Source organism: Pleurodeles waltl, chromosome 8 (genome assembly GCF_031143425.1).
Source record: "Pleurodeles waltl isolate 20211129_DDA chromosome 8, aPleWal1.hap1.20221129, whole genome shotgun sequence".
Lineage (NCBI taxonomy): Eukaryota > Metazoa > Chordata > Amphibia > Caudata > Salamandridae > Pleurodeles > Pleurodeles waltl.
This window is the reverse complement of record NC_090447.1, coordinates 1,366,354,843-1,366,382,454: the sequence shown is the minus strand read 5'-3', so window position 1 is coordinate 1,366,382,454 and position 27,612 is coordinate 1,366,354,843. Positions and strand designations below refer to the sequence as shown.

Below are 27,612 nucleotides of genomic sequence, written 5' to 3'. Positions count from 1 at the left end.
TTAGAAAATGAATTGAGGACTAAGAAAATTAGTATTAATAGAATGGAAATACAAGTTGTGCTAACCATACTATACCTTGATTAGGAGTAATATGACTACATACCCTGGCTCCAATCTTTATAGATATTTCGGTATACACATTTACGTTGTTATGGCCCATCTGCATATTGTAAAGTAAACAGGTTCTTCGGGGTTTAGTTTGACTTATTATTATATAGTGAGTTCTCTGAGACAATGGTAATAATCCATATGACAATCACACTTAATGTTTCTGATACTTTAGACAGATGGACTACAAACAATGGTGTACACTATGGCCCAATTATTTATGAACTAATAACTTATGATAATCAGAGAAGCTATACTTGGAAACAAGCAACCATTTGATATACTCAGGTCAGTTTCGTAGAATTAATTGGGCACTATTCACATGGGCATGCATGTATAAAGGTTATGCACTGTTTTGCTAAGATGGGGAACATTAGTATGGTATTAGCACAATGCACATCTAATACATTGAGATGTTGGGCACATAATCACTTCATTGTACATATTTTTGTATAATTCTCTTTATAACACGCAGGAATGGAATAACACATATGAAAAATCTATTTACAGTCAGTTCAGTATCACCAAACTAATACCCACTTAACACCGCATAGTTAGTTATACCAGCAACAGAATTATTATTTATTTTGTACTAAATTAATTTTGTGATATATATTATTACAGTCCTGATGAAGTCTAATGGGAGATATCCCTGACGAAACACGTGTTGGCTGGATTGAGGAATATCTAAATGTTATTTTGGTGGAGATTTAATGTGGAGTCAATATGACTTGGAATGGGATGAGCAACTAATGAATTTTTACTGGACTCTGTATGAACTCAAAGGATCAGAATGGATGCTAATTGGGCATATATATGGACTGATAAACAAGTATAATAAATATGATATAAAGTGATGTAATATTGATTATTTACTGTGTAACTTACCAAGTGTTAGTGACTGGTTGTATGAGTGCCTGGTAAACACTAAATTAAGGCTTATCAGTATATTTTGCTGATATACAGGGTCTTTTGGAGGTATTCACCCTGACCAGTGCACCTTCGGAGCTAGTCACACCTTCAATTAAGGATAGGAAGCGCCAACAAACTCACTGAATAATTTCCTAACCATTACAATAAAATATGACAATCTAAATGCTAGGGATTTGTAAAGCACGTGTCTACCCTATGGGCCTCTGCGCGCTGCAGGTAAAGTTCATAACATAGTGCTTAAAGCAAGCTGATCATTCAAAGAGATAAGTTTTAAGTAGCTTCCTGAATTTTGTTTCTTCCTTGGTCACTCTCAGATAGAGAGACAGTGAGTTCCAGAGCCTTAGCGCCAGATAGGCAAACTAGCACCCTCCACTCCTAGCTTTCTTTTTTTTTGGTACAGCGTGGAGTCTCTGATCTGCAGAGCGTTATGACATTTTGGGGTTCTAGGGAGGTAACAACCACTGAATTAAAGGCAGCTGTGATGTGTTTTACAGTGTGGTAGTCTCCACTCTATAGAATTCTTTTCATACTGTCTTTGTATGCAATTTCTAAAATGCTTTAAGAGCTGCTACTTAATCACTATACTCACATGTTTCCTCGAACCCTAAAAGCTTTCATTAGAGATAGGTCTTTATCTGAATGTACGCCATGTTCATTTAAATATATATTTTAGTTGGTCCAGTATTGAAAAACATGTGTTAAAAAATTATTTATATGACATCTGTGTTTCATCTACTTTCAAACCATTTGGAGCCCCAAGAGAAAACATTAAAAGGGGCAGGTTAGGAAAAGTTAAGAGTAAATGACTAAATTAAAGAAAAGTTTAAAGAAATCTCTTTGATATTGTTTAGAAATATCATTCCTTACAGCTTAGTGCGCACAGTATATGTAGATGTCACAAAGATAAAATTGTGAGTAGAAAAAGTGCAAAAACATTTGAATAGTCTGTACAGTACTTTAATTCTGCAGTTTAGAAAATACATTTTCTTTAGATTTATTCTAACAAAGATTTATGCTAACCTACTTTTACTTGATGACACAAAAAACTATGCTAAAATTCAAAAATATTTCAGTGATTTACTTAACTTAAAATGCAGGTTTAACTAAGGAGAAAGTACATTTGGAGCTTCAGTTGTGTTTTGCTGCCTCTCTGAAAACACTTAGGCGGACATTATGAGTTTGACAGACGGAAAAGGCCGTCCGCCAAACTCCTGCGGTCCAGTTGCCACCAGAGTGGCCGCCTTCCCGCGGGCCCCATTAGGAGTTTCCTGCTGGGTCAGCGGGCGGAAACACTGGCTCAGCGGGAAACAACCTACAACATTGATGCTGGCTCATAATTGATCCGGCATCAATGCTGCAGTGCGTAGGGTGCACCAGCATCCATCCTGTTGTTCACTGTCTGCATTGCAGACAGTGAACAGCGCAACGGGGCTGGACATGGGGGCCCCTGCAATGCCCATGCCAGGTGCATGGGCAGTGCAGGGGCCCCCTGCACCCTGTTTCCGCCACCCTTCACATGGCGGTGCTACCGCCATGTAAAAGATGGCAAAGAGGGGTTCATAATCCCCAGGGTGGCGCTGCTTGCAATGCTACCCTGGCCGATTAGGACCGCCAGCACCGCCAGTCCCTCCTGTGGAGGAAAACTGGCAGTGTTGGTGGTCTGACCATGGCGCATCTGCCACAGTTGTAATGTGACGGTCAGGCTGCCTCCAAAGCGGTCGAACCACTGCTTTGGAGGCAGTCAAACCGTCACTGTAACTCTGGCGGTCTGAGGACCCCCTAAGTTGCTTGCTGAGCGTTTAATTTGTAGTCATGTATTTAGCTCTTTATTTATGTAGTACATAAATAAAATAAAGATGGCTTACTTTGTGGTACTGAGAAGCCCTCTACTTCCCTAGGTCACTTAATTTGCCAGACACTTGTTTTTAAAAGGGATCATACCTTATACCATTCAAATGGGCTGCTGGGTCAAGAGAACGTTGGCATAACATAAAAGCAGGGGGCTTGTAAATAGTGCAAATTACTGTGCTCATTTTCCTACACTTTTTTGTAAATACATGCACCCCTTTTGCCATCCTTATGTTTGCAATGTGAAATACATGTTTTTGCAGTTTTCAAAAGTTTTCAAATCTTATTTGAGTCTTTAAAAACACTTTCGGAATTATAGCTTAATTAGTTATTGGCCTATTTCTGCTCTCTCTTTAAATCTAAAACGCACTATTATAGAAGTGTGAATTTAAAACAATGCTGCATATGATAATGACATTTATTTGCCAACTCGATAAAATGTTATTTTATTGTAACACTGAAAATATGTATTTTCTCGTATCCAAATGTAACTTGATTCCTTAAAATGAGAAAGAGACGCTGCAGGTGTGATGCAAATAAGCAATTATTTTTTTCTGTCCTTAGTTCCAGACACCATCAGTGGAGACATGGAGTCCGCCATGGTGGTTGATCTGAACCCTTGGGTTGAATATGAGTTCCGGGTGGTGGCTGCCAACAGCATAGGTACTGGAGATCCCAGCGTGCCGTCTCGAGTCATCAGAACCAGTGAAGCAGGTAATGCCCACATATTTCCTTGCAATGGTCACAGTGAATGTACAATCCATTCTCGAAGTCTCTCTTCCCATTCATCCTTATATTGAAAGATTAAATTATATTCATATTCTTCGTGGCTGAGTGGGTTGTAAATTAAATGTTAATTGCTTGATACTTTTCAGAGCTTGTGTGAAATCAAGCATGTAGTCATCACCTGTGCAAAGGTGAATACAAAAGCGGATCCCAGTTTAGTCACATTTGTTCCTTCTCCATCAGTGAGAGTGGAGAGAGCGTGAAAGACTGCTACTGTTTACTTTTAACAATGCTCAACAAGACAGCTTTGGCGCATAGTGGATAGTGATAATGTGTTTTTATTACAAACATACGAGCTCGGCTAGTTGAACCAGTGAATTTAAAAAAGGCATTTGTATAAAATATATGATCATACATATTCTTCATCTTTAGGCTGACGGGGAGTGGATAGGCATAGAAGGAAGTAACAGGACCACATCAGAGATTAGTAGTAACAAAGAGAAAAGTGTAGATTTATAAAGTAACCCAGGCTCAGGAAGTTTGTTGTAGGCAAGCACAATATTCCTGTTAAGGCACAAAGTATTAAAATAAAATAAAAAAATGTGAACAATTTCAGAAGTACAACAGTAATAGTCTTGGCACATACATCCACATATATACCAAGAATCTGTTACAAAAAGCTAAAAAGTCTAGAAGAAATGGATAGATCCTACAACAAATGATGCTGCTCAGAGAAAATGTACAATAAAATGCACCTCAGATTGGGAAGTTGTTTAGTTGGTGAACTATCACTTTCTTATTCACATAAAATTGACTAACACCAACTCCTGTCAACCATCGGGTGCAATCTGTAGATAGGCCATGTAGCTAAAATGATTTCAACCATTAGACAACTGCAGAAGCAAATATGAAAAAGTACAGACAAAGGCACACTCCATGTAGGGTCCTGCTAATTGTGCTCTGACTATTAGCCCTACTCATTCAATTAAATGGATTTTAATAGATATTTTGGACCAGATGGGAAAACATTTCTGACTCGTGGTTTTTCATGTCCTTGATGGCAAGTTAGGGCAGTGCATGGCCCCAAATACCCTTTGCCACTATATTATGACAATATGATTCTGAAAGTGGTAAGGCATGACAAGAACATTTGAATAAATTTCTTGTGTGGAAGTTTTATTTTCGTGGTGATGGCTCTTGTTGCACTGTTCCAATGTGATTGGATTGTCCTGTGGTTGTTCTGTTGCACTCACTTTTGACTGGTTTGTGGTGATGTGCCCTGTTATGTTTTAATTGTGTTGTTCTGTTACTTTGTGTATGTTACTGTGTTATGTTCTGTTGTTTACCTTCGATTTGCCAACAAATTCGAACACATTTCCAGCCAAAAGCAGCACTTACCTTGAAAGTTCCAGTGTTAATTAAACATTTACCACTGTCTAAGGTGGTAAAATCGTTCAGCTGCAGCTCTTCAACTACTTAAGACACCAGTCAGCCCAACATTTTTTGACCACAAAATGCAGTCCATTGTTCCCCGGTGCACACACCTTTGCATGGCAATATGGTGTACTTATTCATGTTGAATGTCTGACAAACCACAAACGTTATAGATCTTTGTTCTAGCCTTTGACATTCTTGTCTTCAAGCCAACTAATAATGTGCAAAGGAGGGTTTCAGAACTATATATATTCAAAACTGTGATTGAGGATCTAGGGGTGCAGTTATACATGCTCATAAACCAACAGCTCCGTCCCAGCAGGACAACAATCATTTTCTCCATCTTCTTTGATCCATAACTTTTAAATGTACTGTTCATAACCCACAAAATGTACTGAATGGTCTCCCTGTGAGGGGTGTTCTGGCTGTTGGTTAGCACTGGTATTTGTAGTGCTTTGAAGCTAAAGTTAATCTATTAGTTTTAAATTTGGCTTGCCGTTTAAACATTATGCACAGTACCAGGGCTGTCTCCTCAGCCCTTCTCTGATGTGTAGGTTTTAACCTTCCCAGAGATACATATATTTGAGAGCAGTGTTTCCCAAACTGTGTGTTTATCTGCCACATTTATTGTATTTCAAAGACAGAAGTCATTCTGATCAATGGAGATTTTTCTATACAGCAGACGTAAAGGAAACCCCGATGCACGTCGCTGACCCCGAAAAGGACTGGAGTAGTTTGGAACACATGGTGAATGTTGAAATTTCCATTCCTAGGAAGGATTTTCAAGAGAGCTTAAATTTGCCTTTGGGTTGTAGAGCATGTTGTTGTGGATAGCTTTGCTAGCCCTGCCAGCCAAAATAATCACACTCTGGTTTTGGGTTGCAGCAATGATAATCGTTTAGGCTGGTGAGGCTTGTTTAAATACTCCTGCACTTGAAACTAAACTTTGCTTACTGCAGTAGGGGAGGTACTTTCAAAGGCATCAAGGTTAACGTTCATTTGTGTTGTCCTGCACCTTCACTGTATATGCTACACATGGCGCTTCAGCCTAACAAAATATTTGTGAAACCTATCTGCTAGTAGTTACAATATATTTTGCAAAACAATATTAAAGCAGATGCATTCTCTGGGACTGATAAAATGAACCAAATGAGGGTCAAACATCTGATTCAGTCTTCTCCAATTTGAGGCTGGATATATTCACTAACTGAAATGCAGCTCCATAGACTCATTTAGAAGAGGTTTGCATAAGGGCAGCGGTTGGCAATCAACAACTGTCTTCTCTGTCTGTTAGAGTTAGGGGAAACACTTTGTTTCAGATGTCAAAGGCTTAGCTGGCTATGGCGGTTGTAAGCCCTTTACAACTGACGAGCTGTCAAAGCATGCTCTCAGTGTGTCAGGGATATTCAGTTTATGGCTTTCAAATCAAAACATCCCTTTGGAGGTTTGTATTTGTAAAACAAAAAGAAAAAATGCTGATCAGCCTACCATGTCATGGCGACCTAGACGACAGTGAACATTTTCACTGAAAGTGCTTCCAGTGGGACTTTAAAGGGAAAAAAACTTTGCAAAACCAGGTTGTTTGGTGATCGATAATTGATGCCTCAACAATATGTTTTGGGGCATTTCCTGCCGTGGGCTCTAGGACTACCTACACAATTGAGGTACCATTTTTTATCAGGCAACTTGGGGGAATGCTGGGTGGAAGGAAGTTTGTGGCTCCCCTCAGACTGCAGAACTTTGCATCACCAAAATGTGAGGAAAATGTGTTTTAGACAACATTACAGGTTTGCAAAGGTTTCTGGGTGACAGAACCTGGTCAGAGCCCTACAAATCACCCTATCCTGGATTCACCTATGTGTCTAGTGTTAAAATGTGTACAGGTTTGCTAGGTTTCCCTAGGTGCTGGCGGAGCTAGAGCCCAAAATCCACAGCAAGGCACTTTGCAAAAAACAAGTCAGTTTTCAGTGGAGAAATGTGATGTGACCATTTTGAGTTTTGGGGCATTCCCTGTTGTTGGCACTATGCCTACCCACACAAGTGAGGTACCATTTTTAGCAGGAGACTTGAGGGGGGGGACAGAATATCAGAACAAGTGTTATTACCAATTGTCCTTCTCTGCATTTGCACCTTCCAAATGTAAGACAGTGCGTAAGAAAGAAGTGATTTTGAGAAATGCCCTGTAATTCACTTGCTAGTAAGGATACCCCCAAATTCAGAAATGTGCAAATAACCAATGCTTCTAAACTCCACATCTTGTGCCCATTTTTGCAAAGCGATGGGTTTCCTTGATATCTATTTTTAACTCTTTATATTTTACCAAATGAGTCGCTGTATACCTGGTATACAATGTAAACCCATTGCAAGGTGCAGCTTATTTATTGGCTCTGGGTACTTTGGGTTCTTCGTGAACCTACAAGCCTTATATATCCCTGCAACCAGAAGGTTCCAGTGGACATAACAGTATATTGCTTCAAACATCTGCCATAGATGGAAAACGTTACAGATGAAAACATAGACAGAAATGGCTGTTTTTTAACTCAATTTCAACTTTTTTTTTATTTCAACTGTTACTATCTATCGGAAAACTTTGAAGGATCTACACAATGAGCCCTTGTTGAATTCAAAATTTAAATTTAAATGTATAGCTTTCCAGGATCCACCATTGGTTATTCGCCCATTTTTATTAATAACTTGAAGGAAGTTGAAAGCACACAAATAGGAAAAATAGGATATGTCCCAGTAAAATGCTAAAACTGTGTTGAAAAATGTGTTTTTCTGTTTCTAGTCTGCCTGTTCATGAAAGCTGGGGAAATTGTGATTGTAGCACTGCAAACCCTTCATTGATGCCATTTGCAAGGAAAAAACAGATGCTTTTTTCTGCAGCACTTTTTTCCCAACAAACCCAAATTGTATCTGTACTTTGCCTAATGTCTAGGTCCCCATCAGGGCAATCCACAAATCCTGGGTACCTTTAGAATACCCAGGATTTTGTAAAAAAAGGATTCAATTTGGCGTACATAGCTTATGTGGACAAAACGTTATGAGTGCTAAGTGTGAACTATCCCAAATAGCCAAAAAAAGGCTTACAACAGGGGGAGGTTTAGCAGCCAAGGGGTTAAGTGATAAAGGGGGTCATTCTAACTCTGACGGGCGGCGGAGGCCGCCCGCCAGAGTTCCCCCCTCCAGAACACCGCTACGCGGTCATTAGACCGCTGCGGTGATTCTGGGTTTCCCACTGGGCTGGCGGGCGACCGCCAAAAGGCCGCCCGCCAGCCCAGTGGGAAACTCCCTTCCCACGAGGAAGCCGGCTCCGAATGGAGCCGGCGGAGTGGGAAGGTGCGACGGGTGCAGTTGCACCCGTCGCGAATTTCACTATCTGCAATGCAGAGAGTGAAATTCAAAGAGGGGCCCGCTTACGGGGGCCCCTGCAGTGCCCATGCCATTGGCATGGGCACTGCAGGGGCCCCCAGGGGCCCCACGACACCCCATACCGCCATCCTGTTCCTGGCGGGCGAACCACCAGGAACAGGATGGCGGTATGGGGTGTCTGAATCCCCATGGCGGCGCAGCGAGCTGCGCCGCCATGGAGGATTCAGAAGGGCAGCGGAAAACCGGCGGGAGACCGCCGGTTTTCCTCTTCTGACCGCGGCTGAACCGCCGCGGTCAGAATGCCCTGCGGGGCACCGCCAGCCTGTTGGCGGTGCTCCCGCCGACCCTGGCCCCGGCGGTCTAGTACCGCCGGGGTCAGAATCACCCCCAAAGTGTTTGCATTGGTTAGTTTGTTTTAGGATTCATTTCAACTGTTGATGTATTTGATGTTTCAATTGTTTCATTCTGTTTAGTGCTTATTTGATAGATGCTAATTAGTGTTTATATATTAATGTTTGAACTTTATTTTAAATTATTGCTTAATAAATATTTTTAAAGTGGTTATGATGCTTGATTTAAATTTAGAAGTTTGATTTGATGTTGGTCTTATATGTTTTTTCTGTTCATTTAGTTTAATGTTCTTTGATTTATTGTATATAATATTTAGAAATATTATATTTTGTGTTTATATGTTAACTAATTTTACATATTTGAATGGTATTTAATTGTTTATATTAGTTTTTTGGTTTTTAGTTATAATGATATATTTTTTTATTTATTGTCAATAAAAATGTGCTTGTTACTATTTATACTTTTGATATTTGGGTAGTATTCCAAATATTTAAGTTGGTCACAATTTTGTTGATTTCAATATGAGTATTTTAGATATTTTTTTAATGTCAATATTTTTGTACTCTATATTTGTATTTTTGGTTTAAGTATCGAATTATGATATTTTTGTTATCAATTTTTTTTGCCAATTTTTCTGTATTCTTATGTTGTTGTTCTTGATGTGTGATACAACCATCCCCACCCACGTGGCAGTGATCTTGAAACTTTGTAAATGGGTTGGTGTACTGGCCAGTGGAAACTCCGTTATAATAGTGTAATTAGCAACAACTTTGACACATATTACCAGCGCACAACCTAATTGGCATGCAACTAAGGAGTGAGCATCAACCCAGTTTCACACAGTGTAATTTATTTATGACTTTTAGGCAATGCTTGTATAATGTGTAAAATGTTTTTTTGTTGTGCATGATGCTAAGGTGCGCTTGGTGTCTTTTGAGTGATATGGCAAAACATCTCTATATTTCCAGAATAATTTAAAAGGTATCATTGTGGGAAAAGGTCGTAGAAATTACTAAGCAGAACAAAAAAAGTTCAGCTGTTAGTGAAGGGAACGATTCCAGAACAGGCATTAATTGTCTCTGGTAGGCAAATGTGCATTAGATATACAAAATACTCCAGGTTTCCATTCATAGCATTTATTATGATGTTCATTCACTTTGCAGATACTGTACAAGATGCTCTGGCAGCCAAATATAATTTTGACGTAGCCACGAGAGGGCAATTTCTCTATTTATTTATCAGGATTTTACATAGAGCTGCAGGAATGTTATGGTGCATTATTGCAAATGCGCTGACGAATGTTCCATCCTTATGGGGCATACTTAGTAAGCTAATCCTTGGATATTGTAGAAAGTGTGCTTTCTGAAGAGGGCTATAGATTAAGAAAAAAATGCCCCAAAAGATTATCAACATGCTCTCCCAAAAGAGTCAAATGTGATACTACACCTTGCAGGGAATGATGATTGATCATCAAAGGCATTCAAGGAGTGAACCATTTTTCCCAAATGTGGTGGATGTCACGCAATGGGGGTGATGAAGCAGAAAATGAAGGTTTTGCTTTTATTAATGCGTAAACGTAGTGTGAAATAATCATGTGTGACTTTAACCGAACTAATAAAGATTGTACGGGGACAAAATGTGCCCTCAGAATAGTTTGCCAACATTTATAAGCGTGCTTTATATAACGTGATGTATTAGAACTGCACTAATCCGACATAATCGTAAACGTGTGCTATGATTTGCTTGTTTGAAATGTTTTAGCTTAGCATTACTTTAGTGCAGGCTTCGGCCTAGTGGCCTGGTCTCACGGTTTAGATGCTCGTATTTTTCCAATGTGCTATTAAACGTGTATTTTTGCTTGAAGCTGTACTTTTCCACTGAGATCGTTCACATGCTTATCTTAAGGTTTCGTGCCAGCCTGGCATATTTTCTCTTTACTCCAAGGTCGATTTGCAGGTGCGGACAATGGAGGCTCTGAAAGTGAGCTAATTGGTATACTATGTTGCAATTTGCGTACCCATCTCCAAGGATAATGTATGCTTAAGTAAAAGCTTGAGAACTGTCGTTTTTGATTGGACAATTTGAAGCTAACCTATGAACCCTCCAATGGAAGACCCTACTGGATTTGAACTGTTGTCTATAAAACCCAGGTGCACGAGAAGAAGGTAGCCATTACGCGCTATGATTGCCATTACAGCCATTACAGCCATTACCAGCTCGATACCCCGCCATTTTGTAGACTTCGTAGCTATTATGGCCCACTTTGCTGCAACACCATTTTGAAAGAGACTTTGATTCTTTCTCTAATCGAGAGAAAGAGACTTTAGATGATTCTTGCCCTAGAAACTTTAACTTTGATCCCTTTGCATGAAGTAGTAGTTTTACCTTGCCGCCGTGAGGCAATTGCCCCGTCCACCCTTGCCCCTTTGCCCCGTTCTATGCTGATCGAAACGGTACCCATGCTGACTGAGAAACGGTACCTGTGAGACGAAGACTTCCTTGTATGCTGATCGTAATTGGTAAATATGAAAGGAAATTGTACAATTGCATTGTGTTTCTTTTAGGTAACCAACTGCTGATTTTGATAAGAGCCCTAGTTAGGAGTTTTCTAAATTAATGTTGCTAAATTGGTTTTGCATGAAGTCCCACATGCCGATGCTAATTTGAGGTTAGACGAGGATTCCATATGTCGCACGATGCAATTTGAGATCTTGTTATGCTGACTAAATGTATGCAATTAGTTCATTACAGATTATCATATTAGTGATTTGCATTGCCATTATCGAATGTCTTGTGATTCAAATGCTACATAGATTGCACTTGTTTCGCCGTTATGGACAGCTATTAATGTTCATATATGTTTATCATTTGGTGTTGAGACACATCTATATTGTGCTAGCTTTGTTAATATAGGGAAATAAAATTCACTAACTTTGAATAAACTGGTGTGGTTATTCCTGACTGAAAGGTCAGGGTTCGCCGAAATGTATTCTGGATTAATTGTCAAGTGTTATGTTGATCAAGGTATTGCTTATGTTCGTTATTGATTATTGATTAGAGGAAGTTGACCGATATAGAGTACAGAGAGTTCCCACTAAGTCAAAAGATTCATCGGCCTAAAGAGCGTCCGAAAACAGGTAAAATTATTAGTACGGACCGCTCTATCAGTAGATGGTAGCAGAGGACGGTTTCGTCTTTTGGGACCTTGTACTCTTAAAGTACATGGTGTTGAATTAACGGTTGCGCATTTTTTGAGACCCCACTTGACAAGTTGAATTGGATTTTTCTTGGGTAAAACAGATTGACAGAATGATGATGGGCTAGGTCCACCGCGACTTTCCCTGGATCTCGGAACTTGCGAATGGAGAGAACGGAGGTGTGGAATCAGCGTTGGCGGTACTAGTGATGGTATGAGTGAAGTTAGGGTTTTGCGCTTGCACAGCTTATTGCCGCAGGGTGTGTGAAAAGGTTGCGAGGATTTTTTTTCTTTCTAGAGGATAGCGGAGGTGCGACTCCGAGTGTAGAAGTAGTGAAGTCGTCGAACTTCATAGAAATAGCGGAGGTGCGACTCCGAGTGTGAGAGTAGGGAAGTCGTCGAACTTCATGTGCGTGTGGCGCTTTGTGCATAAAAAGGTCCACGTGGTTGTTGTTGTTGAGACGGGCCCTGCGAGGTCAAGAGACTCCGGAGTATGTTGATCCATGTTGTGGTCTGGGCGGTTTAGTAGGTTGATCGGGCGTGGTCAACGAGTCGGTACGTGTGTTAGGGAGTGAAAGAAACTTCGACTTCGGGCTTTGACAAGATTCTAAGTGCACTAGAACAGATCATTGACAAGTTGAGAGTAGGTCTGCAGGTCAGATTTGCTTGCGAACGTGGGGACCGAGAAAGACGGAATAGCGGCCAAGGCTAGTGAAAGGTCCCTAAGGTCCTGAAGCGACTGTGTTACCCTTCCTGTAGTAAACCGACAGATCTGTTTTAGTTTTTGGTAGCTCGCGATACATGCAAGAAGTTGTTATGAGAGGAGGTGAGTGAAGGAAGACTAGCCGCGAGGCTTTGTCAGCCGCAGTGTGTGTGAGTGTGACGTCACTAGGAGCCGCGCTGGGATAGGTTGGTTGCAGAGAAGGGTCGCGCACGGATTGGACGCAGTCCGTGGGGCCCGATTGGAAGGGGAAAGGCAGGTGAAGAGTATTCCGGGAATAAAAGTCACCTATTGATTACAAACTTTGTGAAATAAAAGACGAGAAAATGAAATTCTTTAAAGCATTCAGGAGCGCGATGAAGGGGGAGTCTTACATTAAAGCGAGCGTAGGAGAGGAGACGCCACCCGAGGGTACACCAGCTTACATTGTAATGGAAGAGAAGGGGGTAGCTCCGTGCCTTTGGCTAAAGCAATGGCACAAGTTGACAGAGAAACATGGGAGCGTAGCGTTCCCGATACATGGGACATTCAATATAAGGATCCTAGAGAATTTGAGATTCACGATGTACGACATGAAGGTGCCTCCAAGGCCAGCACAGTTTGAGGCTCTAGCGATTTGGGAACTAATGGCCAGACAGCAACAGCAGAAGAAGTTTGAGACCAGGATGAGAAAGGTAGAAAAGACACTAGCGGATGCTAGGTGGGATAATGCACAGAAGGTGTGGAGGTCAGATGTATTGCAGGGGATAAAATTGTTTACCGCCATTACTAAGGAAGAAGAGGAGACAGGTAAGAAAGCTACCTGTAAGACGGACAGGAAGTGTTCCAAGGATAGAGAGGACGAGGAAAAGTTGAGAAGAGAAGAGGAGTTAGAGGATGAGGAGTTAATAATGCAATTGCTGAACGACCGTCCACCACCTTATGCGGAGAATGGACAAGGTCCAAGTACCAGTTCTGCCCCTCCGGCACCGGTACAGAACAGTGAAACCCAGAGTTCAGGAGCGTCATCGGGATCTAAGGACTCGAGTTTATTGCTCACCCCGCAGATACCGCAGGTTTGGAGAATATATCCAGATGTGCCTATGTTGAAACCCGCAGAAAATTATCAGCCGCAGATGCCAGGGTACTACAACAGTGATAACAGTGTAGGAATGATTCTAGATCCAACCGTAAGGGGAGTACAGAATGGTCACAACCAGACATTGTCACAAGCCGAATCAACCCAGTTTTTGATGCCTCAAAAGCAGATGCAAGGGGGAAACGCACATACTCAGATGACGGGGAGCCAGATGGGCAGGCCGGCAATGATGACCCATGGTGTGGGCATGAATATGCCCCAGAACATGGGAAATGGACAAAACCCAGATGCGATATCACTACCCATTACTGTAGGTCCACCGGTACCTTTGTATAGTCAGCCTAACTTAGGTATGAGCAGTCAGGGACCAATGCTGCAGAATGGGACAGAAAGAAGGTGCATAGAAAACACTCCAGGGATAACTCCGATAGCGGCTCAGCCAACTGGATCTGGGTCCTTGATGGAGTTTAGTCCCATATGTGCTCAGTCAACGCTGGTGAGGTCGAGTCCCCCACTGATAATACCTCTCACATCGAACACTGAAAAGTTGCCGCAACCATCAATGGCAGTCGATGTGAACGCTACACTGATGGGGTTGAATGCGCAACAGCTGACACAGTGGTTCAACAGTCTGAATTCTACACAAAGTTCAGCCAGTGGGAAAGGAGAAGACTATATGAATAGGGTCAGGTTGAACATGGAAGCACAAGAATTGGTGGAAGGGACTATGGGTGTGAATAGGTTAGAGTCCTACACGGAAGAAGAGCTGAGGTATCTATGTCCCAGGATTACGAAGGAAGTGAACAAGGTACATAAGAGCTTGCAGGAAGCAGCTGACAGAAACGGGGTTGACATAGACAAGATGAAACACTTGAGCAGAAGCTACAGGTTGGATTTTGGGACCACAGATTTTGAACACATGAGGTCAGCAGGCATGAAGACACACCTTAGAGAATTGCTGCAGAGTGCCCAAGTGTGGAGGTGTCTAGACAAGTGGGAAAGCAGGTGGGTAAAGAGGAAGGAAAAGAGGAGGGACAGTGCTACAGAGCATAATGAGAAAAGACCACAAAGCACCGAGACAGTAACCATGTTACCAATGAGGGAGACAGCAGGGGGGAAATTAATACATGTACCATGGCACAGAAGTGACATTCACCGGCCGCCAGGGCCACCGACCACGGGAGCACCGCCAACAGGCTGGCGGTGCTCCAACGAGCATTCTGACCGCGGCGGTTCAGCCGCGGTCAGAAGCGGAAAGTCAGTGGTCTCCCGCCGACTTTCCGCTGCTCGTTTGAATCCTCCATGGCTGCGGAGCGCGCTCCGCAGCCATGAGGATTCTGACCCCCCCTACCGCCATCCTGTTCATGGCGGGAAAGCCGCCATGAACAGGATGGCGGTAGGGGGGGTCGCGGGGCCCCTGGGGGCCCCCTGCCGTGCCCATGCCAATGGCATGGGCACGGCAGGGGCCCCCGTAAGAGGGCCCCGCAAGGTATTTCAGTGTCTGCCTTGCAGACACTGAAATACGCGACGGGTGCTACTGCACCCGTCGCACCTTCCCACTCCGCCGGCTCGATTACAAGCCGGCATCCTCGTGGGAAGGGAGTTTTTCCCTGGGCTGGCGGGCGGTCTTTTGGAGACCGCCCGCCAGCCCAGGGAAAAACTCATAATACCCTCCGCGGTCTTCTGACCGCGGAGCGGTATTATGGGGGCGGAATTCTGGCGGACGGCCTCCGCCGCCCGCCAGAATTAGAATCACCCCCTCAGTCTTTTACGGATGATTTTCCAAAACTGAGGGAGAAGCCGATTGAATGGTATCAACAGACTGATAGGTTTGTGAAGCTCGCAAAATGTCTCTGGGAAGACCTGAACACTCTATTTGAGATTGTGGTTCCGGCGGATTTGTGGGAGGATTGCAAAAGAGCTGTAGGTTGGCCGACAAGTGAACCAGAGAGAGACAGGGAGACGGGTGCACCATCACCTATGGTGATGAGCTTGTACTATAAGGTGATTGAGCATTTGAAGACTAAGGTACCCGCGAAAAATGTGGATTGGCAGAAGATTGATCGAACTGCCCAAGAGACTAAAGAATCGATTCATAGTTACTATGAGAGGTTGTTGAAGGCGTTTAAGAACTACAGTGGGACGGAAACAATAGAGGCGAAGGACATGCTCCATTTTGTCTTCAGATTTGTGGAAGGGCTGAGACCAGAAATAAGTCAGATGATAAAGTCGCATTTGATTTGCTGGCAGTCGAAACCGATTGATGAGGTGTTGAATTATGCGAAATACTGTAGTGACGAAATTGAAGTGAAACAGAAAAAGCTGAAAGAGAAGGTGATGATGATGCAGCTTAAAGCAGCCCAGACAGGTTTGCAAGGGATGCAAGGGTTCCAACAGCAGGTACCGCAACCGCAGCCGCAGTTGCAGGGAAACATGGCGTTTCAGTCACAGGCCAGAGGCAGAGGAGGTTTTGTGAATAATGGTCCGGATTTGAACACTGTTGTGACGGGTGTGCAGGCAATGAAGAAGGTGATGCCGTGTCACGTGTGCGGAATCGTAGGTCATTGGAAACGCGAGTGCCCGATGGTGGTGCAGGAAGGTGCAGGTGTAGGTGTAGGTGTTGGTCAGCAAAACAATGATGTCAATGCATTTCAGACAATGAAAGGACCGAAAATGAGAGGTCCAAACCCAAATTTTCAGACTGTAAATCAGTTGCAGGGATTGCAACATATGCAGCCGCAGCAGATGCAGATGCCCCGTATGCAGATGACGCAAATGCAGCCAATGCAACAGCAGTTACCTATGGTACCTAATCAGCAAATGCAAATACCCTTGGCACCAATGAGTCAGCAGCAAGTGATGGTTCCTCCACAGGTCTCGGGTCAGGTAATGAGTACAAATGGCACCGTGCAACAGTTCCCACTACACAGTGAGAGTGGAATAAACAATGTATGGGAGAGTGAAAGTTCAGAAGAAGAAGGAGATTGTGTGCTTGCAGCATCCTTGGAAGTTGATCAAAAGGGTCCGTACGTAGAGGGAAGAGTAATGGGTCATCGTGTCTCGTTCTTGGTTGACACGGGAGCCACACGTTCAACTGTTAAGAGTAGTGAAGTACCAAATTTGCCACTCTCAGGGAGGACAGTTCAAGTGGTGGGAGTAGCAAACAGACATCTGACTAACCCAATTACAGATCCGGTACCAGTCAGCATCGGTAACTATCAAGGGGTACATCAGTTTGTGGTATGTGACTCAAGCCCGATAGCACTATTAGGGAGAGACCTATTGTGCAAATTGGGTTGTTCGATTATGTGTTCGAACGAAGGAATAACAATACAGACGAGCAGTGATGGGGAAGAAGAGGACAGTGTAGAGGGGGATGAGATGGAAACTGTAGATGAAGAGTATCCTCTGATTTGTCTTTTCCCGATGATAACTGAAGAAGACATCCCAGCTGAATTACGGGAAACAGTTGGAAAGGAAGTGTGGGATATGACAGGGAAAGAGGTGGGATTGATGAAAGGAGTGGAACCAGTGAAGGTGACTGTAAAGCCCAATGCAATCTTTCCCCAGACCCCACAATACCACATGCCACAAGACACCCTCATGAAAGTTGCTCAACTTATTGACGAATTTGTAAAACAGGGGGTACTGAAAGAAGTGTTAAGCAGTCCATGTAATTCGCCAATAATGGGACTAATAAAGCCGAGTGGAAAGGTCCGACTCGTGCAGGACTTGAGGAAAATAAATGACATCATAGTCAAATGCTGCCCAGTAGTACCGAACCCAGCTGTGATAATGTTCCAGGTCCCTTGCGATGCCGAGTGGTTCTCAGTCATCGATTTGTCACAAGCGTTCTTCTCGGTGCCTCTTCATGAGGACAGCCAATTCCTCTTTTGTTTCAAATTCCTAGACAGAGTATACAGCTGGTGTCAAATTCCTCAAGGGTTTTCTGAGTCACCGTCAATATTCAATCAGATCCTAAAGAAAGACCTGGAAGCATTAGAATTGCCATTCGAGTCAACCCTAGTACAGTACATTGATGACCTACTGGTTGCATCAAAGACAGAAAGTGGCTGCACAGCCGATACCATTGCTCTGTTGAACCATTTAGGGAGGAATGGACATAAGGTATCTCCTTCCAAATTACAGTTCTGTCAGAAGAAAGTGAAATACTTGGGTCACCAGATAGAGAAAGGGTCAAGGAGAATAATGAAGGAAAGAATAACGAGTATACTCCAAATGAGTCCACCAAAGACAAGGAAGGAGGTGAGGAAGTTTTTGGGAATGGTGGGTTATTGTCGCCAGTGGATTCCCAACTTCTCGACTCTAGCAAAGCCTCTACTGAAACTGACCCAGAAGGATGCATTGGATGAAATTGAGCTGAAAGGAGATGAGATGGATGCTTTTGTTGAACTGAAAGAATGCATGTGCAGGGCTCCAGCTTTAGGTATGCCTGATTACACAAAGCCTTTCACATTGTTTTGTCATGAACGTGATGCATGTTCTTTGTCTGTCTTGACCCAAGCCCATGGTGGCGTAAACAGACCAGTAGCGTATTTTTCAGCTACTTTGGATCCGGTCGCAGCAGCACTCCCAGGGTGTTTGCGCGCCGTAGCAGCAGTTGGTATCAGCCTCACTCAGAGTGAAGGAATAGTGATGGGACACCCAGTAACAGTCATGGTCCCTCACTCAGTTGAGATACTTTTGACCCGCTCCCGAACGCAGCACATGACTGGAGCAAGACTCACAAGGTATGAAACGATAATTCTGGGCTCACCGAATGTGCAGCTGAAAAGGTGCACTACGTTGAATCCAGCAACGTTGCTCCCTGGAGAAAATGCTGAAATTGAGAACGCTGAAGACGTCGAGCATGACTGCCTTCAGGTGACTGAATTTTGCACAAAACCTCGACCGGACATTAAGGATACTAAGCTTGATGAAAATGATCAAATTCTTTTTGTTGATGGTTCATGTCTAAGAGACGGGATGGGGATTTTGAAAGCAGGATATGCTGTATGTACTGTAACAGGGGTCTTGGAAGCGGGATGGCTTCAAGGAGTCTATTCTGCACAAGTAGCAGAACTTGTAGCCCTTACCAGAGCATGTCAACTGTCTGCATTGATGAAAGTCACCATTTACACTGATAGTCAATACGGGTTTGGGATTGTGCATGATTTTGGACAACTATGGTCACAGAGAGGTTTCCTGACTTCTTCAGGATCCCCAGTGAAGAACGGGGAAAGGATAAGGGAATTGTTACACGCCATTCAAGTGCCAGCCGAAGTTGCAGTGGTAAAGTGTAGTGCTCACACGAAAGGACAGGACTATGTTTCTCTGGGAAATGCATATGCGGATCAAGTCGCAAGATTTTGTGCCTTGAACTGTATATTACTCAGGGACGAATGGAATTCGATAAGTGAGCCAGAACTCGAACCAGCTGAAGCATTTGCCTTGAAGGTCGTAGATACAATGGATGAACTAAAAGCACTGCAGAATAACGTCAGGGAAGATGAGAGAGATTCCTGGATTAAATCACAATGTATAAAGAGACAAGACGAGTTATGGGTTTCACATGAGGGAAAATTTGTTTTGCCAAACAGTCTCTTATCACAGCTTGCGCGGTTCTATCATGGGCAAGCTCACCTAGGGAGAGATGCCATGATAAGATTGTTAAAAACTGATTGGTTTAACCCCAGATTTCGTCAAGCTGCAGAAGCAGTTTGCCATCGATGTGTCACTTGCCAGCAGATGAACCCAGGAAAGGGAACAGTTGTGAACGCGAGCCACATTGGTAGGGCAAGCGGGCCTTTTAGTCGAATGCAGATGGACTTCATTGAGATGCCTGTGCATGGAGGTCTGAGATATGTGTTGGTGATTGTGTGCATTTTTAGTCACTGGATTGAGGCATACCCCACACGTAGAAATGACAGCCTTACAGTTGCAAAGCTATTGTTGAAGGAGTTGATACCACGTTTCGGATTCCCGATCTCTTTAGAATCAGATAGGGGAAGTCACTTCAATAACGAGGTGATAAAGTTACTTTGCGAAGCGCTGAACATTGAGCAAAAGCTGCACTGTAGCTATCGCCCTGAAGCCTCAGGACTGGTGGAGCAAATGAATGGTACACTGAAATCAAGAATGGCGAAAATATGTGCATCGACAAATTTGAAATGGCCTGACGCATTGCCCTTAGTGCTAATGTCAATGAGAAACACCCCTGATAGAAAGACTGGATTGTCTCCGCACGTTCCCGCAAACGCGCTTTTGAATATTACAGATGATATGGTGTTAGACTACTGCAAGGGTCTGGCTGACGTGGTTCGCTCTTTCTCTCACCAGGTGGAAGCGACCACCTTGCCACCGATCCAAGGTCCAGGACACGCACTGAAAGCAGGTGACTGGGTCGTGGTAAAGAAGCACGTGAGAAAGTCGTGTCTGGAACCCCGTTGGAAAGGCCCTTTCCAAGTGATCCTGACGACAACTACCGCTGTGAAGTGTGCGGGGGTTCCCAACTGGATTCACGCCAGTCACACAAAGAAGGTGTTGTGTCCCACAGATGAGGAAGTTGAAGCGCTGAAACTACCAGTGCCTGACAAAACAGTGCTGAGTGCTGAGACAGAGCAAAACCAAACTGAAAGCGAACAGGCAGAAACGGGAGAGAAAGAGATATTCTCTGAGGACGAAGAGACCAACTCGCTTGGGGGAGACCAAGGAGAAAGTTCAGACAGCGACGAAGCAGCTGAAGGTGACAAAGAACCTGAAGCAGCTGAAAGTGATAAAGAGCCTGACGAAAGTAACGGTGACGAAGGGCTCGAAAAAGGTGAAAAAGCAGGAGAGCCTGATCAGAGAAGGGCTTTCCCAGAAGCAGACGATACAGAAAAGGAAAATGAGAACGTGATTGATTCCCCAGAAGGAGGGGACAAGTCAGAACTGAACGAAAAGGTTCAAGATTCCTCAGAAAAGATCGTAGGTCCATCAAATGGACATGGTGCAAAAAGAAGACTAAGTATATCACCAATAAAAGAAAGGACTAAAGAAAGTTTGGACGACGGAGAAAGGCCAAAAGTGAAAGAGAAAAGAAAGGAAGTAACTGTTGTGGAACAATCATCAAGTGAAGAAAAGGACTTGACAAAAGAGGAAAGTACCAGCGAAGCAGAATCCAAAAGAGAAGCAAAATTGAAAAGGAAAAGGATACCAAACGAGATATTCAGGTCCTGAATGGGCATATGTAGTCAATGACGATTGGACTGACGAGTTTGTATCTCTAAGCATCGAGAACGAAGAAGAAGAAGAGATACCAATAGAAAAGAAAAGTTTTATGGACTCTGTCGATTGAAAGGGCAATAAATGATATTGCTTGCTACAATCTAACGTGAAACAAACAACTAGCTGAGACATTGCTAAACCGGATGAGACATTTGCTAAACCGATAAAGACTGAGTTATTGCCGAACTGAGACAAATGCTGCTAACAGAAAAGTGACTGGCCTTTTGAAGAAGACGGTGTGAACATTGCGCTCGCTCAGCTTTGTAACTGAATTGCTAAATAGTTTTATTTTATAGGTGTTTCCAGCTCTCTGATTCTATACAGATCATGACGCAAAACAATAGAAAGAAATATTGTAAATATGTGTGTATAGGCTTGATAATTGCATGCGTACTAATAATAATGGCAATTGTGCTTGGAATGCATGGAAAGGGTGAGAATGAGAATATTGAGGCTTCTACTTTTGCTCCTGTTACTGTCACTGAACTAACCGCATTGAAAAGATTAGAAATAGATGAGAGGCTCTTGCATGATAGGAAGGAGCTTTCGTATAACGTTTTCTATCGCTTGCTAACAGAATATGTTGAGACTATGGATGCGAAAGATTGTTATGTGTGTACACAGATACCGACATCAGTGAAGGAAGGGGTGACAGATCACCACATGCCTCTTACATACGGGATTACATGTAGTATAGTAATGTCTAGGTTTTATGGTCAAACTAACATACAGTATTTTTATTCGAATTATGATGTTACCTTTGCATATGTTCCTATAATAGCGCAGCTAAGCCAGATTGCTAAAGATTGGGATGCTAAAATAATGAGGGAATTTTTCGAGCCAATGCAACCTTTTGAAACGGCTCACGCTCATAGGGAAAACCTTACCTGCTCGCTCTCTGCAGTAGAAATAAGCTTTTTAGATCGCACAGATGATAGAAGAGCACAAATGAAGGCGAAATTAGAAAAGGAGCTACATAAGAGGACTTCAGTAGATAATTATGATTTTGCTGCAATAAAGACACAAGGGAAAATAGCTTTAGATGCTTGGCATTTAGGGAAATTTTGTATATATCGAGGTGAATCTTATTATGATAATATTTTTGTAGGAGCAAGTGAGTGTAAACATACGTTTATCTTTAAGGCCAAATGGACATTCATGATGAACGGACTTGACCCTGTCATTCCAGGTGTATATTACATTTGTGGGTATAATGCCTATTATCGTCTTCCAAAGGGATGGTGGGGGAGATGTTATTTGGGTATAGTGTTCCCAAAGGTTTATCAACTGGATGACCTATCGATGATTAAAAAGACATCTGGATCCCATCGTATCCAGAAACGAGAGACCGCAGCTGCTGTGGTAGGAGATATATTTGGAGCCATGATTCCTTCATTGGGAGTTGTGCTGAATTCCATCAAAATAAGAAAGTTGTCTACTATAGTGGATAACATGTTGACAAAGTTTTCAGGTGCTATAATCCTGATAGATGCTGAACTTGCAGCGGAAAGAGCTATGACTCTTCAAAATAGGCTTGCTTTAGACATTCTTTTAGCAAAGGATGGCGGTGTTTGCAAAATGCTTGGTGCACGACACTGTTGTACTTATATTCCTGACAATAGTGTGAAAATTAAAACTATGCTTGCTAATCTAACAAAAGAAAGTGCAGATTTGAAGGAACTGAAAGAACCAGGAGTGTGGGAGAAGGTTGGAAAAGGAATTGCTTCAGTGGGACATTGGATTGGGGGAATTTGGAATGGAATATTGTTGAAAATAATAGAGGGAATATTAATAGTTATAATTTGCATATTTGGAATTTGGGGAATAAAAAGGGGAATAATAATGATTATGGAAAGAATTAAAAGAAGAAAAGAAGAGAAAATTATGAAAAGAATGGCAGAAGAATACAAAGCGCAAACTAGGGGAATTAAAAGGAAAAGGGAACTGACAGAATTTTAATGAAATAAAATTTGTGGGCATGATTTGGTGTGATGACTAGTAGTCATCAGAGGAGGGATTGATGAAGCAGAAAATGAAGGTTTTGCTTTTATTAATGCGTAAACGTAGTGTGAAATAATCATGTGTGACTTTAACCGAACTAATAAAGATTGTACGGGGACATAATGTGCCCTCAGAATAGTTTGCCAACATTTATAAGCGTGCTTTATATAACGTGATGTATTAGAACTGCACTAATCCGACATAATCGTAAACGTGTGCTATGATTTGCTTGTTTGAAATGTTTTAGCTTAGCATTACTTTAGTGCAGGCTTCGGCCTAGTGGCCTGGTCTCACGGTTTAGATGCTCGTATTTTTCCAATGTGCTATTAAACGTGTATTTTTGCTTGAAGCTGTACTTTTCCACTGAGATCGTTCACATGCTTATCTTAAGGTTTCGTGCCAGCCTGGCATATTTTCTCTTTACTCCAAGGTCGATTTGCAGGTGCGGACAATGGAGGCTCTGAAAGTGAGCTAATTGGTATACTATGTTGCAATTTGCGTACCCATCTCCAAGGATAATGTATGCTTAAGTAAAAGCTTGAGAACTGTCGTTTTTGATTGGACAATTTGAAGCTAACCTATGAACCCTCCAATGGAAGACCCTACTGGATTTGAACTGTTGTCTATAAAACCCAGGTGCACGAGAAGAAGGTAGCCATTACGCGCTATGATTGCCATTACAGCCATTACCAGCTCGATACCCCGCCATTTTGTAGACTTCGTAGCTATTATGGCCCACTTTGCTGCGACACCATTTTGAAAGAGACTTTGATTCTTTCTCTAATCGAGAGAAAGAGACTTTAGATGATTCTTGCCCTAGAAACTTTAACTTTGATCCCTTTGCATGAAGTAGTAGTTTTACCTTGCCGCCGTGAGGCAATTGCCCCGTCCACCCTTGCCCCTTTGCCCCGTCCTATGCTGATCGAAACGGTACCCATGCTGACTGAGAAACGGTACCTGTGAGACGAAGACTTCCTTGTATGCTGATCGTAATTGGTAAATATGAAAGGAAATTGTACAATTGCATTGTGTTTCTTTTAGGTAACCAACTGCTGATTTTGATAAGAGCCCTAGTTAGGAGTTTTCTAAATTAATGTTACTAAATTGGTTTTGCATGAAGTCCCACATGCCGATGCTAATTTGAGGTTAGACAAGGATTCCATATGTCGCACGATGCAATTTGAGATCTTGTTATGCTGACTAAATGTATGCAATTAGTTCATTACAGATTATCATATTAGTGATTTGCATTGCCATTATCGAATGTCTTGTGATTCAAATGCTACATAGATTGCACTTGTTTCGCCGTTATGGACAGCTATTAATGTTCATATATGTTTATCATTTGGTGTTGAGACACATCTATATTGTGCTAGCTTTGTTAATATAGGGAAATAAAATTCACTAACTTTGAATAAACTGGTGTGGTTATTCCTGACTGAAAGGTCAGGGTTCGCCGAAATGTATTCTGGATTAATTGTCAAGTGTTATGTTGATCAAGGTATTGCTTATGTTCGTTATTGATTATTGACTAGAGGAAGTTGACCGATATAGAGTACAGAGAGTTCCCACTAAGTCAAAAGATTCATCGGCCTAAAGAGCGTCCGAAAACAGGTAAAATTATTAGTACGGACCGCTCTATCAGGGGCAACAGCTACCAATGCCACTGATGAGGTACAATGTGCATATTATGGCCCATTGTGTGTTACCAAGCATTGAGCAGACTGTAATATCCTGTGTACATGTGGGAGCAAAATCATACTCCATGTACTTTGCAGAGCCTGATGGAAGATGATGTTCTTAAAGGGGTGGGGTGGCTTGAGTGAGTGACAAAGACAGCTTCCATCCTGTTCAAAATGGAGTTTTACACAGACATGTAGCCTAACTAAAACACATTAATAAACACACTTCTATACATTCTAGGAAGTTTGAATTCACAAAATGTAATTTGAAACAGTCTATACACATAGAAATATGTATGAGAATGTATAGCATGCATTAGTATTTATGCACAAGAACATAAACCTGAAAATCATTTCCACATACATCTTGAGAGTGCTGAAATTGTAAGCTATCAATTCATCAGAATCTAAAAAAAATACTTTAAATAATAGTATTACTATTTATACTGCTACTGATGTTGATAGTACCAGTAACAATATTAAAAAATATATTAATATTGTTAATACTTTTAGTAATAATCAATTAAGGCCATTTGCACAAATGAAGAACTTGTGATTTTCTAAGGTGCCTGATGAAGGACACAAAAAGATTTCGTCAGATTTCTGGGGTCAGGCTGAAAAAGCCTCAAAAGCAGAGGCCACAGTCATTCAGGCAAAGATAGCAAAACCACCCACCCACAAGTGCATGCACTGTGATACATTGTTCGTACCATCAGAACTCGCCCCATATGTAGACTTTCTTTCAAAATCAACTACAACACAGAAAGAACTACACAAATGAAAATTAAACATGCATGTAAAACACTTGCGCACTACAGCATGTAGTTTTGTATGGAAACTAATTTTTCCATCCCACAACATTATGAAGAACCCACTCCCAACAGGAGTCTTAATTTGTAAGAATGTAATTATAAAGAATGGCACATAACTTACGGCGTTTTAGAACTCTACTGATTCCCCAGTTTCACACCTCCCTTCCTTTTCTGTCATTTGTAGTAAAAGCAATGCATCCTTTAAAAAATGTGTGATTTACAGCCAGTGATGCTTATGAATCTTTTTATTTTAAGGGCATTGTCAGTGCTTAATTTGTAAATAAAAACGTACCTGTGCCCATAGCCCACCTCTTAAAGACGCAGCTGCTGCAATGAAATGTGCGAACACGGAATACTGAGGCAGCGTAAGCCTGAAGCCATATCTCGGGCCTCTTCAATCCATTCATAGCCACTCCCTGCCCCTTCAGCTTACTCTTGCAGCTTTCTCCTTTCTCCCATTGTGACGCTTTTTCATTTTCTCTTCCTCCGTCTTTCCCATATGTGTCTTTTGCTTGCAATAAATACTTGAGCCAGAAAAATAAGTGCCATCCCTCACAAATAAGTGCTGGTGCTCTGCACCGGAAACAACAAGCACAAATTTATCACTGAACATTGTTTAGTTCAACGCAGTTTCTTTTTATAGATGTGATGTGCAATGTATCATTCACATGGCAGTCCTATTGTTGGCCACACATCAAACCAGAAATAGAAGGACTGACTGTTGCTTGGAAATGGAAGAAGGAAGGCTAGTACAATTCAGAAATGGAAAGAAACGACTGGGTCTGGTAGGACTAGAGTGACAAGACCTGTAAACGTCTACTTAACCACTGACTGATTTCATTGAATAAAGTGTTGCTGAAGGCAGAAGCTCTTGTGATGATGCACCCAGTAGTTTCTGACAAGCAGTTGATGTCAATCTGCCAAGCAGCCGTCCACTGCCCGCTGCTGGCTATAGCAGTCCAAATTCAGCCTGAAAAATAAACACTGGGCAACTTTTTATACGCTATGTAGTTAAAGCATACCATATGATGGCTAGAAAATCAAATGCATTATTCAATAAACAACGATTTTCTATAACTTTTAAACACAACTAAAGAAACAGACCTACCTTTAGCAGCATAACCTTTCTCACGCGTGCATTCGTATCTCATCTTAGAAGGAATTTTTTAAATTTTTTTATTTGACCGTTTGCATACCTACTGAAAATACAGCTCTCTTCCCTACAAAAATAACCCGGAACACCTTTTGATGCTGTCATTTCGTGAGAAAGGCATCTCATTCACCTTGCAATCCCATCTAGCAGAGGGGACAAATTCAACGTAGAGGCATGAGTTTCCTACTGTGAATCATTGCTTGTTAAATCTTAAAATGTATATAATGATGCTATCCCTTATGGGAAAGCATATTCCGAATTAGGAAGATGTGCTTCAGTGTTAACTTTGTTGTATTATCATCAAATTGAAAATGATGTAAAAGTGGGAGAGAAAAATATGTGTGGAAATATACAAATGACTCCGCCATGCATTAAGTAAACCTGAATGGCAAAGGGACGTGTGAGTCCAGGGTCATCTACACCTCAACTACACTTTGAAGGAAAGAACGAAAAGGTGTCCTTGACACCTTCAAGATCAATTGCTATGTTGACGTGTGAGACTAAAATTCAAAAGTCATTACAGTAATAGAAGAGCATGGATCTTTACCTGAACACTTCATTAATATTTGTGAGAAAAGGCGTGGAGGATAGAAAATGGTGTGGGAATGCAAATTAGGTGAAATTGTGTCAGTACCAAGTATGGGAAAGGCTTTGGGTCTCAGACAGGAAACTCATATGCTTTATCCACTATAAACACAAATGCTAGTCTGTAAGGAATACGTTTTGTTATTTTTCTATAACTAAGAATCTCCTAATTTCATTCTACCGTTGAATTTACCAAAGAGAATATGATGATATAAAGATAGGGAGCGGTCTCATTACCTTTACGATTTATTTGGGCCAATTTTCAAAAGCATTTATGAGTATGGGAAGTAGTACGCCTTTGTAGTGTGCTTTTGGAATTCGACCTGAAACATTCAACTCTATTACT

General features: G+C 42.0%; 1 protein-coding gene across 6 annotated transcripts in view; it reads left to right on the top strand.

The window, feature by feature from the left end:
- CNTN5 (contactin 5) overlaps positions 1-27,612 on the top strand; it is a 3,179,309-nt gene that overhangs the window by 2,902,801 nt on the left and 248,896 nt on the right. For all 6 annotated transcript variants that reach the window (XM_069202389.1, XM_069202386.1, XM_069202392.1 and 3 more), the window contains one exon: positions 3,454-3,603. In XM_069202389.1, coding sequence (XP_069058490.1) covers positions 3,454-3,603 — 150 coding nt within the window. The remainder of the gene's footprint in view (positions 1-3,453; positions 3,604-27,612) is intronic.